The sequence below is a fragment of the Solanum stenotomum genome, unplaced genomic scaffold, assembly GCF_019186545.1.
Source record: "Solanum stenotomum isolate F172 unplaced genomic scaffold, ASM1918654v1 scaffold222, whole genome shotgun sequence".
In the NCBI taxonomy this organism is placed as follows: domain Eukaryota; kingdom Viridiplantae; phylum Streptophyta; class Magnoliopsida; order Solanales; family Solanaceae; genus Solanum; species Solanum stenotomum.
The window spans coordinates 63,631-76,981 of record NW_026026899.1 but is presented as its reverse complement, the minus strand read 5'-3'; the positions used below and the strand labels follow the sequence as shown (position 1 = coordinate 76,981).

At 31.4% G+C, this 13,351-nt stretch overlaps 1 protein-coding gene across 1 annotated transcript in view; it reads right to left on the bottom strand.

Annotated features, from left to right (window-relative positions):
- LOC125851100 (beta-phellandrene synthase (neryl-diphosphate-cyclizing), chloroplastic-like) overlaps nt 1-12,452 on the bottom strand; it is a 13,216-nt gene extending 764 nt beyond the window's left edge. The window contains exons 1-13 of the mRNA XM_049530890.1: nt 12,326-12,452; nt 12,133-12,191; nt 11,349-11,637; nt 9,747-9,930; nt 8,833-9,023; nt 8,220-8,340; nt 7,776-7,873; nt 7,337-7,551; nt 2,991-3,100; nt 2,245-2,343; nt 1,641-1,856; nt 1,020-1,161; nt 87-335 (exon numbers count right to left, since the gene is read on the bottom strand). Of these exons, the coding sequence (XP_049386847.1) occupies nt 87-335; nt 1,020-1,161; nt 1,641-1,856; nt 2,245-2,343; nt 2,991-3,100; nt 7,337-7,551; nt 7,776-7,873; nt 8,220-8,340; nt 8,833-9,023; nt 9,747-9,930; nt 11,349-11,637; nt 12,133-12,191; nt 12,326-12,401 (2,049 nt within the window). The 5' untranslated portion in view covers nt 12,402-12,452. The remainder of the gene's footprint in view (nt 1-86; nt 336-1,019; nt 1,162-1,640; nt 1,857-2,244; nt 2,344-2,990; nt 3,101-7,336; nt 7,552-7,775; nt 7,874-8,219; nt 8,341-8,832; nt 9,024-9,746; nt 9,931-11,348; nt 11,638-12,132; nt 12,192-12,325) is intronic.
- Between the last annotated feature and the right edge of the window lie 899 nt (nt 12,453-13,351).

The following is a 13,351-nucleotide window of genomic DNA, read 5'->3' as shown; positions in this document are numbered from 1 at the left end:
TATATGACGATGCTTACCCAATATCACGTGAAAGTTATCTTGATTAGCCAAACTAAAATTAAAACAAAAAATACAAGAGTTGTTACCTTATAGGTCTGTAAATCATTGAGGAGCCTCATGAATATACCGGCACAATTGCATAAATCATATATTTCATCACTTTCTAAAAGATCCTTGGAGATGTTTATTCCAAGATAGTATTGTGTTGTAAGAGGAACCAATCTTGAACCAAATGTTATAGAAGTAACATACAAATACTCTTCTATGCTTGGCATTGTCTTACTTGTCCACCACTCTAGTCGTTCAATCAACATGCACTTCATCACTTCAAGCCACTATTGAAATTCCGAGATAATAGACACAGAGTTTAAGAAAGTAAACTAAAAATAATTGAAATATGTTTTCTGTTTCAATTTGTTGCCTTAATTGACTAAGTATACAGTTTAAGAAAGTAAAGAAGATTTTAGAATTTTGTGGTGTTGAAGTAAAGATATACGTATTGTACCAAAATGTTATTTAATCAGATGTGGTCGTAAAGATGTCATATGACATAGTGAAATTAAAGAGTAACAAATTAGAAATAGACATTCTTTTTAAAACAAACTAAAAAGAAAAGTAAAGAAGATTTTTGAATCTTGTGGTCATAAATTAAAAATATGTTGTTTCAAAATGTTTTTTAATCATGTGGTCTTAAACACGTTACCGTGAAATGTTGAAATGAAAGAGTTGTCAAATTAGAAAAAAAAAGACTTTCTTTCTTAATTAGATAAAAGAAATTAAGACAAACTAAAGTAAATAAGATTTTTGAATCTTTTAATCTTAAATTAAAAATACGTTTAACAAATCAAAATTTCTTTTAACCTTCTGATCTTAAAGACTTACATATGACGTGAAGTTGAAAATTAAAGAATTGTCAAATTAGAAAAGACACATTTTTTAAAATGGACTAAAAAAATAAATTAAAACGAAGTGAATATAAAAATATGTTAAAGAGGGAAGTTAGAGAATAAATCCCTTACCAAATTAATAAGATGAGTTTTGACAGATCGGCCTTGTTTAATTTCAGCAATTGTTGCAAGCTCCTCTATTGATTTATAAAAAACAGAAAAAAAAACTTTAACCCTCTCAGAATTATAACCTACACTTGCATAGTCATCCCACCTGTAAATAATAATCGATAAACTTTAAATGTTGAAACTAATTTTATGAATACACAATTATGTGATTCGATAAAAATATTGGAACTGTTAATAAGTACTCCATTTGATATGTTTAATTAAAAAAATGTTGATAAGCTATTTTTTTTGTTAGAATAACTAAAATATCCTTACAATTTTATTTTTTAAAAAAAGAAAAAGAAAAGGAGGAACGATGAATACAATGTAAAGAGAAAGTTAAAGAGTTTTGTTTTAAGAAAAATATCTTGAGATTTTTTAAAAAATACTAAGGACTAGATAGTAAAATAATTAGTTATAACAAAATGGCTTATAAGCTGAAAAATCATAAATTGGGGATGATCTGACTTTTGACTGATTATATTTCCTTAACTTGTAAATATTTTGGTGCTTAATTACCAAACCCATAAATAAACTAAAAATGCTTATAAGTTAGTTTGACGAGCTTATAAGTCGACGAAATACCTTTCTACTAATTCAATGATGTTGAGCAATTCATCTTTAGATGCAAAACCATCGAAAAGATCATCGACCATGGTCAGGAGCATGCCGTATTTTGCATACATGAGACGTGCATCAGAGAATTCAGGGTCGGAGACAACAGCAATGCTCATTAAGTAAGTAGTATATATAAATTGTTCTGAGAGTCCAAGTTGGTCCAATCTGCAATCTTCAAACCACCTACATTCGTATACGTAAAGGTGTTTGACTTCACATGAAGTTTAACAATAAAAAAGACTTTCTTAAAAAATTCATCATCATCTTGGCATTTTGTGTAGCCATTAGAAGAATATTTGTAACCCTCTTATTACTATAGTGAAGCAATTCGAATCTTGTCGATCCTGTGGTGGTTACCTTCGGTTTGAAGGATTTTTCCACGTCAAACTTAGTGTTCTTTATTTTAGAATTTTGTTTTCATCTTTTCGTCACAACAGTTATAAGTATTTGTATGATTATAAATCATTTTATTAAAAATAAAATGAATTTTTTTTATTTAATCATCGCTAAATGTAAGAAAAAAAATCATATTTCAACGGACTAAAAAAAGAAGAAAAGTATCAATCTATACCTCTTGAGTTGCTGAAGTTCTTCTCGGTGTTGAGCTTGGCATAAGTCAAAGTCGTGTATTGAAAATATTAACAAGTCCTTATTGTTAATGTTGGGTGACCTAACAGAGAGAAAGACTTAAATTAGAATTTGTGGGACATAATATATAAATGTGTTTTTAAATTTGTCTTTAACGGATATTTATGTCATTCAATTTTGTGTGCACGCATGAACTTAAATTTGTATAAGTTGAACAAATAAACAAATGTGTCCTACAGGCTACATGACCGTTAGTATGAGATACACTCGAGTTGATTTGTATTATGTCATGTAGGACGCATATTCAACCTTGATCGGAATCTTGGATTGTGCTCGTTGTCTAGCCAGCCTATTTTTGTTGCTCTTATCATTGAAGACCTCTCTAATTGATTGCAAAAACTTTAAACCTCACATCTGAGGGGTTTGTCCACTTAATTTTGATCTAACCTGTCCAGTTGACACATCTAATCTCATATCTTATCCCGACATCTATAGAGTTAGAGTACTTATCGGTTTTTTTATAACATATATAAAGTTACATTGAGTATATGACACCAACTCAACAAATGCATGATATATGTTAGTTATATACATTATTATCATGAAATTATTGATTCATACTCCATATATTCTTCCCTTAATTTATCACTTCACTATAATAAATTAGCATAATTAAACGTAAATACAAATTAAAATGAATTTACAAGTGATAATGATAGATAACCATACCTATAAGCTGCTTTTAAGATTTTAAAATTGTTCTCTTCGTATGACTTGATATACCTCCTATTTTCTGCTCGATCACATGTGGTATAAAACTTCCTCAAAGCAAGTTCCACCTAATATTTCCCAAATTAGTAATAGCAGAAAAATATAGTTTCGATACATAAAATATCTTGTATTTACATATAATTCAAGGAAGTATTGTACCTTAAGAAATGAGATTTAGAATATTATAAAATTACTCATTGTAATGAAAAAATAACTTTAACTACTCGTTATATCATCATCACTACTACTCTTGATCATGTTGTTGGAAAAAATGGAAATGGCCCATCTTAAGCTGAATCGTCTTCGGGCTTATACATTTGGGCCTCAATTATTTCTAACTTCTAATATATTCAGAGAAGGAGTCATATTTTGGTGTAACTAGGACTCCTCATGTAAATAATCTACCTTGTAACTATCTTCAGTATTTATCTTTAAGAGTTTGTATTTATCGTGAGAGATTCTTTTTGTATAAATACACAGCTTCTCTGTAGAGTCGAGGCATCAAGAAATACAAAGGAAGATTTCTACTTCAAGTTTTCTCTTTAATTATTTTCATGGTATCGGAGCTTCTGTAGAAGCATATTTTCTTTCTCTTTTCCTTCTTTGCCATTCTTCCCTTTTGATCAAATCCTGAATCATGACTAACAATACTATCAATTCTAATACAACACCAATTGTTGCAGAAGGAAGTTCAATCACTGTTGCTTCCTTACAAATAGATCCTTGTCACCCATATTTTTTGGCCTCCTCTGATAATCCAGGGATGGTTTTGCTAAATGCCACTTTTGATGGAACATTATGGAAACTGGCGCAAGGGTGTTCTCATATCACTCACAGCCAAGAACAAACTTGGATTCATAAATGGAACTTCCAAATGTCCGGCTGAAGATTCACCACTACTTGATCGGCGGAAAAGATGCAATGACATAGTCATTGTTTGATTGTTAAACTCCCTCACCAGGGAAATCTCTGAGAGTGTACTCTACTCTCAAACAGCCAGGGAACTTTGGATTGAGCTTGAAGAGCGATATGGATAGGCAGATAGAGCAAGGCTTTTCCAATTGCAAAGCGAACTCAACACCATCAATCAAGGTACTAATGATGTAGCAAGCTACTTTACCAAACTTAAAAGAATTTGGGACCAATTGAAACTTCTTAACACTTTTATGATATGTAAATGTGCTTGTGATTGTGGAGCTAAGGCCCATAACATGAAAACGAATGAAGATAAGTAGTTAATACAATTTTTAATGGGTCTTAATGATGATTTTACTGGTGTGAGGGGAAACATATTGATGATGAAGCCACTTCCAAGCACTGCAGAAGCTTATTCTATAATCTTGCATGAAGAATCTCAAAGGGAGGTTCATTCTAACAATTCTCTTACTACTGACTCATATGCTTTTATGACTTCTGGACAAAAATGGACTCCAACTAAGAATTCCGGAGAATACAGGGGAACTAGATAAGCAGGGAATGTTGAAAGTAAGAAATCTGAATTGTTCTATAAGTACTGCAAAAAATCTGGGCATATGAAAGAAGATTGCTACAAACTTGTTGGCTATCCTGCTCACTTCAAATTCAGCAAACCAAGAAAGGGAAACTTTGGGAATCATCAAGCTAATGCAGTTGTTGATCAAGACTTCACTCTACCTAATTCCTTCAAGGTAAAAGTGAATTGTGTGGGAAGTTTGCATCTTACTCCTAAACTTGAGCTTCATAATGTGTTTTATGTCCCCACTTTCAAACATAATCTACTATCATTTTCTCAATTGTGTGCTCAATTTGATTGTGATCTAATCTTTTCTAAATCTGCTGGTACCATACAGGCCCCTTTTCTGAAGAGGAACCTAGTTCTTGGTGATGTAGCAGCAGGACTCTATGTGATGAAGAATAACTCACCCCATATGAAGCTCCTTCTTGAGAAGTCTTTAGTTCCAGTTTCCTTGCATTCAAGTCTAGAGTCTATGTCTAAGTCTATTTCTTCTAAATTAAAAGGTCCACAGGGTGATTTTGTTTGTTTTTTGAGTAATGAGTGTACTGAGCTTTCTAGTACTCATATCAATAAAATGTTCATGTTCTTTCTGCATCTTCTACAACTCTTTTATGGCACAATAGGTTAGGGCATTTGCCCCTTCATGCAATGAAACACATAAAAGAATTGAACTTGAAGCAAAGTGATAAAATGGAGTTACCTTGTTCTATTTGTCCTATGGCAAGACAAACCAAACAACCTTTTCCCAAAAGTTCTATTAGCTCAAAGCAATGCTTTGATATAATCCACATAGACACTTGGGGACCTTATATAAGACTCCTACCTACAAGGGAGAACGATATTTTGTTACCATAGTAGATGATTTTTCTAGATGTACATGGACTTTTCTTCTGTCGACCAAATTTAGTGCATTTCCTACTTTGCAAAACTTCTTATCTCTTGTTGAAAGACAATTTTCCACTAAAGTTAAGGCTATAAGATCAAATAATGCTTTTGAAATAGGGACAGGTCATGATCCAAAACAATTTTTTCAATCCAAGGGCATTTTACATCAAACTAGTTGTGTCGAAACACCACAACATAATGGTGTGGCTGAGCGGAAACATACACACCTCTTGGAGACATGTAGAGCTCTATTGTTTCATTCAAATGCTCCCAAAATATTTTGGGGAGATTGCTTACTTACTGCCACTTATTTAATCAACAGATTCCCATCTTCCGTTCTGAAACAAAAATCGCCCTATCAAGTTTTATTTGGGACCGTCCCTACCTATCAATCTCTAAAACCTTTTGGATGTCTTTGTTTTATTTCTACTCTTTCTAGAAATAGGAATAAACTTGGCTCAAGAGCTTTACCAGGAATATTTTTGGGGTACCCCTTCGGAAAGAAATGCTACAAAGTTTTGCTCCTACAAAACAAACAAATCTCTATTTCTAGAAATATTAAGTTTGTTGAAGATGTTTTTCCTTTTTCTTTTTCTAGTCCACTGACTAAACTATTCCCACAATGGTTTTCCACCTCAGAAGCCGATGATGCGTTATTTTTTAAGAAACAGTCTCATGTTTCCAATGACAATGATTCTTTACTGTCCACTCCACATTCTCCTCCTGCATCAGATTCTCTTCCTATTGAGTCTCCAGTAATTCCACCAGTTATATCTTCAAAACAAAGTACCCTGCTGCGTACATCACAAAGGATTCCTCATAAACTAAGGTATTTATCATATTACATTTGTGCAAATTCTATGATTTCTCCTAATCATCCTTCCTTTTCTTTACATTGTTGCTCTTTCACTGCTTTGACTCCATCTATTCAGAATTTGGTTACCTCTATTTGTCAAATATCTGAGCCTTCTTCCTATTCTCAAGTTGTAATGCATCCTGGTTGGAAAATTGCTATGGATAATGTGTTTGCTGCTTTACTTTCTAATAATACTTGGGACATAGTTGAATTACCACAAGGGAAAAAAAGGCATTGCCTTGCAAATGGGTGTACAAAGTAAAGTTGAAATCAAATGGTTCCTTGGAGAGATTAAAGGCCAAAAATCCTATTTTTCATGAACGAACAAAGCATATTGAACTTGATTGTCATTTCGTTCGTGAGAAACTTTTTGATTGCTTGATTTCGTTATCATTTGTTCCATCTTCTTCTCAGTTAGTTGACTTATTCACTAAGGCTCTAGCAGGGCCTGTTCATCGTTTTCCATTGAACAAGTTGAGTGTCCGATCTCCGGGCATCAACTTGAGGGGGGGGGGGGGGGTTGTCGAAAAAAATGGAAATTGCCCATCTTGAGCTAAATCGTCTTCGGGCTTATACACTTGGGCCTCGATTATTTCTAACTTCTGATATATTCAGAGAAGGAGTCATATTCTGGTGTAACTAGGACTCCTCATGTAAATAATCTACCTTGTAATTATCTTCAGTATTTATCTTTTAGAGTTTGTTTTTAGAGTTTGTATTTATCATGAGAGATTCTATTTGTATAAATACACAGCTTCTCTGTACAGTCGAGGCATCAAGAAATACAAAGGAAGATTTCTACTTCTATGTTTTCTCTTTAATTATTTTTAGATCATGTGGTGGCCGGTAGCAAATATTATCTTTATATACTTCGTAAGTTATAATTTCAACATCCCATTCTATCAACAATCCTAATGACATGATAGGTTTAAAATCATAAGTTTCAGAAAATATTCTTTGTCGTACATGTAAGCCTTCAGTTTCTATAAACTATAGGGTTCAAAAGTTATATCTTTACGTTCCCAAACTTTATGTACGATATAAATTAAGATATACAAAATAAAATACCTCTTTCTTTGACATCCTATCGATGAAGCCATTGTTCAAGAGTTTTTGCTCCAAAAAAGTTCTTGTCCAATTGTTAATTTTATCCAAAATGTCATCTTTCTCATGATCAATAGCCAACTGTGATGCTTTGTGGAGTTCAAGAATTGCAACATGACTTGAATATTTCCCACTTGTTGCAAAGAAATGTTCTTCAACCACAAATTCTGCTAGTTCATCTGCAAATTAATTGAATTCATTAAGGCAAACTACTTTGTTGTCGGAGTTTTTAGGGTTTAATTTCTCAGATGTTAACTCAGCTAATCAATATTGTAGTTATTATCTTAGAACGTCATATGTTTTCTTGATTTCAATTTTCTTCAACAACAAAATTGACTTTCTGAAAAAATAACTATTACAAAGTGATCATCTGAGATATCGACTCGAGTTTTTAGTAACAAACCTGAGGAGACATCATAGTAGCTCATCCTTAGAAGTCGAAAAGCCATAGCACAATGGGTGACATTTGAGAAAATTTCTTCATTCTTTTGTTGCCATAGCCTATAAATAATTGACATTATTATAATATACTATAGGCTTAACAAAATCGTAAAGGTGAAATACCTAGCTAGCCCCTTAAACTTAGCATAATTTATAATCTAGACATTTTAACTTTTTTACTAATCAGATAAACACTTTAACTTAATAAAAGCGTATTTTTTTATGACGTTGCAAATAATGTGTATCAAAGACATTCACAAGATGCACTTTTGTCAAGTTAAAGTATCTATTTGGTCACGACAATATTAACATCATGCATATATTAACTTATACTATCTAGTTTAAAGGGCTATTTAAATATTTAGCCAATTATAAATATGATTGTGATTAATTAGATTTAATTTACCTGTATATTTCATCTAGAACTTTCTTTATCTCTGATTTAAAATGCCGATGTACTCCAAGATTTTGAAGTGTATCAACCAAGCAAAGCAATGAATGTATCTTTGTTGGATACATAGTGGGAACTATGAGAACATAAAGGGCCAAAAAAAATGTTAGAAAGCAAAAAACAAGATTATTAAATGAAACAGATAGAGTGATTTTCATATGCATAACATAAAAAAAATAAAAAAAAACGAAAAAGGACAAATATACCCCTGAACTATAGTAAATGGTATGCAGATACCCTCCGTCATACTTTTGGGACATTGGTGTTCCTGTCGTCCAAAAACTAGAGCATATATGCCCTTTATACTAACGGACATACACGTGTCATAATCTTATCCACCGATCTGACATTTATTAAATATCGGATCGACGGATAAGATTGTGTCACGTGTCCCTATTTAGTCTTCCGTTAGAGTAAAGGGCATATATGCTCTAGTTTTTGGACGACAGGGGCACCAATGTCCCAAAATTATGACGAAGGGTATCTGTATACCATTTATAATAGTTCGGGGGTATATTTGTCATTTTCCAAAAAATTAGAAAGAAGCTATATTGATCATGGTACGTACCCCAATTTTTGTGTTGTTGCAAGATTGAATTAAGATATTCATAGCATTTTTTATCATGTTGATGATAAATCAAGGCAGCTGCAGTAGTGGCTGGTGAATCAAATAATGAACCATTTTGTCTTTGATGTAACTTTATTATTTCCTTCCAATCACATAATTCACCAAGTCCTTCACCCATATATTCATCATTCCTTGTGAAATTATTTTGTAAATGTTTAGATATATATAGTCAGAAAATAAGTGTATAAAGGTGTGTTCGGTGGGAAGAAAAATATATTTTTAGAAAAATAAAATGAAAGTATATTATTTTGTATTTGATACATAAGTAAAAAAAATATTTGTATATAATTTTAAAAAATATTATGAGAAATGAAGGTGTGGGGTAGTGAGGATGGGACTACAAGAGTGTGGTGAAGATGAGTTTTTGTTAGAAATTAGGGAGAACAGACTATTAGAAATAGAGGTTTTCGTATTGCGAATTAATGAGAAATTTGTATTATAAAACGTGATTAATGTTTCGACCCCATTCCCATTGAACCAACTAATGCATGGTGGGAAACAATTTTTTATTGAAATATTAGGAAGCTTTTTAATTTTTCCTTGTGAAAACATTGTATATATTTTTTATCTTCTTACTAATTTAATCAAAATATTATTGGAAATAACCATTGAACATTTTTGAGTGAGAAATTCCAAAGAAAAAATAATGATTAGTGATACAATCAATGTAGAATATATATATCACTTGTGGAACTTGTTTTCTCTATTTTCATTAATTAAGGAAGTCATTTTTCTCATTTAAAAAAACATGTTTTTCTAGAAAATATATTTTCTAACCGAACATGAAAAAAATATTTTTCCTCCATGCCGAACACATAAAATTATTTTTTTTAAAAGTAATATGAAATGCGTACCTTTTAATTGTTGAATCTCTTTTGCAATTCACCAAATTTACAATAATATCAAGATCCAAAGGCAAATTTAAGTTTAATTTCTCTGCAAATTTGATCATAGTAGAAAATATAATTTCAAATCCTAGAGGTGAAATTTGATCCTTGCTATCTACTGCCCAACCATACGTTTCAATGAAGCCAAGACCTGAAAGAAAATGAAGGAACTCTTCAAGTATATAATAAAATTTATTTTGGAAATTTTTAAATAATATACCGTCCAACATAATATATTACAAATTGTATTCGCGGAATTATATTTTTAGTTTATACCTGCATATATTACCAAAAGTAAAGAATTTTGCTGCAATAATGTAATATGAGTATTTATAATCAACACTTTATATAAATATTATTAAAGAATTTAGTGACTCTGGATGCAAGGACATTAATTCAATTACTATTAAATATTTTTATGGTAACAAAATTGTCGCTAAAAGAAATGTTTTAGTGGATTACCAGTTTACCACCATATCTCTATTACTATAATTATAATAAAATAAAATAAAAAAAGGGAAAATTACGTGTTGCCCATCTCTCGTCTCTCCCTAGCGGCAGGTATTTTGTTTTGTTATTTTTGTGACAAGAAGGAAAGGACACATAAAATTCAATTATTAAAAATATTTTTTGTTCAAAATATTTTTCCATTGTTATTTCATTTTAATTGTCGTAATTATTAAAAATTGATCAAGATAATTATTATTTTAAATTATGAAAATATAATTAATTACCCTCTTAGACCATTTTATTTGTCATATTTTTATTTAAACGTTTCCTTAAAAAATGTGTTTTGATTAATCATTATATCCTTGTTAATTATCTTCAATTATTTAAAATGTTAATAAATTATCTTCAATAAATATTTTTAAGAAAAAGGATAAATATACCCTGCACTATCATAAATGGTATGCAGATACCCTTCGTCTTACTTTTGGGACATTGGTGCCCCTGTCGTCCAAAAACTAGAGCATATATGCCCTTTACTCTAACAGAAGACTAAATAGGGACACGTGGCGCAATCTTATATGTCGATCCGATATTTAATAAATGTCAGTTCGGTGGATAAGATTATGATACATGTATGTCTATTAGTATAAAAGGTATATATGCTCTAGTGTTTGGACGGCAGCGGCACCAATGTCCCAAAAGTATGACGGAGGGTATCTGCATACCATTTACAATAGTTCAAGGGTATATTTGTCCTTTTTCATAATATTTTTTTATAGCTTTAATCTCTCTTCAATAAGAGAATTAAATATTAGTAATCACAATATTAAAATATGTGTATATACTTTTCATTTATGGAAATAATGTATTCATTTATGTTTTGATTTTCTAAAATTACAACTATTTTGGGTCATTTATTTTTAGTAAAAACGACAAATTATAAAGTGATCCGTTTTCACCTTTACTCTTACTCTATTAAATTGAGATCAAGATTAAATAATGATAATTTTGTTTAGTTAATATCTTCTTAAAAAATATGTAGAAATAACTATGACAAATAAAAATGAACAGTAGGGAATAACATATTAGTGATGACTTGAACAAATAAAGGCCATTTACCTCTTTTGATTTGCTCATCTCCAACTCTCCATTTGCTTAATGCAAGCAAACATGCAAGAGTGGAAGAAAGTGAGTCCTTGAGAAGCAATGGATGGCTAGGGTTTAGTCCCCAAGATCCATCTTCTCTTTGATTTTCAATAATCCAATCCAAACATTGTGGAAAACATGGCTCATTTAGTGAATGTTTTGAAGGGACCATAGCTACCCATGCTGTGTCATAGGAAGAAGGAGATAACTCTACTTTACCAAAAGTTTCCCTTATTCTCTCCCTTGCATCTTCAAAACCATCCTGCAACGAAAAGTATATTCAGTGTAATTTTACAAGTAAGATGGAAAAGATATAGTGTGTATGTTTGACTTTTCCTCTAGTTTGAGATATAGGGAGGCTGTTTCTAATGGACTGTCAGACCAAATTAAAGTAGTTCGAAAAAAAAAACAATGGAAGAAAAGAAGTCTAAGACAAAATGATGTTAAAAGAATGACAAAGTGTACTAAAAAAGAAACAGTCACTGTGACAAAATAATGGAAGTGCAAGAAATACTATGTAATAACAAGAATCTCCTCACTAATGCCTTAATACTAACTTTATTATGAGTTTGATCATTCGAATCAAATAGTTTTGTCTTAGATTTTATATTTGTTAAAAAAAAATCAAAAAATAAGTATAAATAATAAATTTCAAACAAATAGATTATACACAATGTGGTAGAGAATTTCCAACCAGAATTCATAAATTAAGTTAAAATCATGGATCAGTTTCTGAAAGGCGCGTGAAGCAACTTACCATTGATGGAGTGGTACTGTGGCTGCATCTTACTCTACATGATCTCTGGAAAATTGCATCTTGTTTCAACAATGATGCAAAGAAAAGGAAAAAAGGTAAACTAAAGTTAATTATGGCATGGTGTCACAAAAGATAATTAAATTTGACTTATGTAAATGCTACTTCTTGCAATGATAAAAACTATGTGTCTTACTGGATGAAATTGTTTTCCCATTTCCTAGTTTATGATGAGAAAGGGTTATGATTGTGCTTCTATAGCCAACTATCATCCTTGAATATTGTGTGTTGTTTTTGGGAGTGGAGGTGTCAAAAATGAAGAAATTTCTTTAGTTAGCTATCACATTTATGGAGGTGAGGGTCATTTACATTTTTCTCGTATTTTGTGTTTGTCTTTGATTTTTATTCCTCATTATAAATAATTTTTTAGCGGAGAGAAGTATTGAAAACATTTCTGAATTTAGTGCAAATTATTAGTTCCGTCCCTCAATTATTGATAGCCTTAAAAACAAGGGAAAATTGTATAAAATAGCAAACTATTAATTCAAATTAAATGTTATAACCACAGTTTGATTTAATTGTAACCCGTAGTAAACAATTGTCATTCGCCTCTTTCAATTCCCTGAATTTCTCGCTCGCCACTCCCCATTTCTCGCTACCAGTCTCTCCCTCGCTTGTGTTTTACGTTTGTGTTTGTATAAAGCGAGAGAAAAATGTATATATATATATATCTTTTCGTTCGCCTCTCCCTCCCCCAGAGAATCTCGCTCGTCACTCTCCCAGATCTCGCTCGCCTCTCTCACTTTATACAAACACAAATGTATAAATTGCCTTTGTGTTTGTATAAAGCGTGAGAAAATTGTATATACAAATACAAATAAACATATTTTCGTCCTATACACTTATTATTATACAAATACATATCTTTCATTGCCCAGTTTTCTTTTGTTTTTCTCTCTTCCTCGCTTTATACAAACAGAGATTATACAATTGCTCGCTTTATAAAACAAAGATTCACTACTAGAAAACTGTAAATTACCTGCGAATTTTACTTGGGGATTATTTCTGCAGAAACATCCTATGAATTTTCATGCGGAAATATGAAATTCCTAAATTATAGACTTTTTTACCTGCGAAAAATAGTTTCCCAGAAAAATTGGTGGGTAAATTTGGCACCATTTTCGCAAAATTATTACCTAGGGAATTATTTGCGGCAAATAAT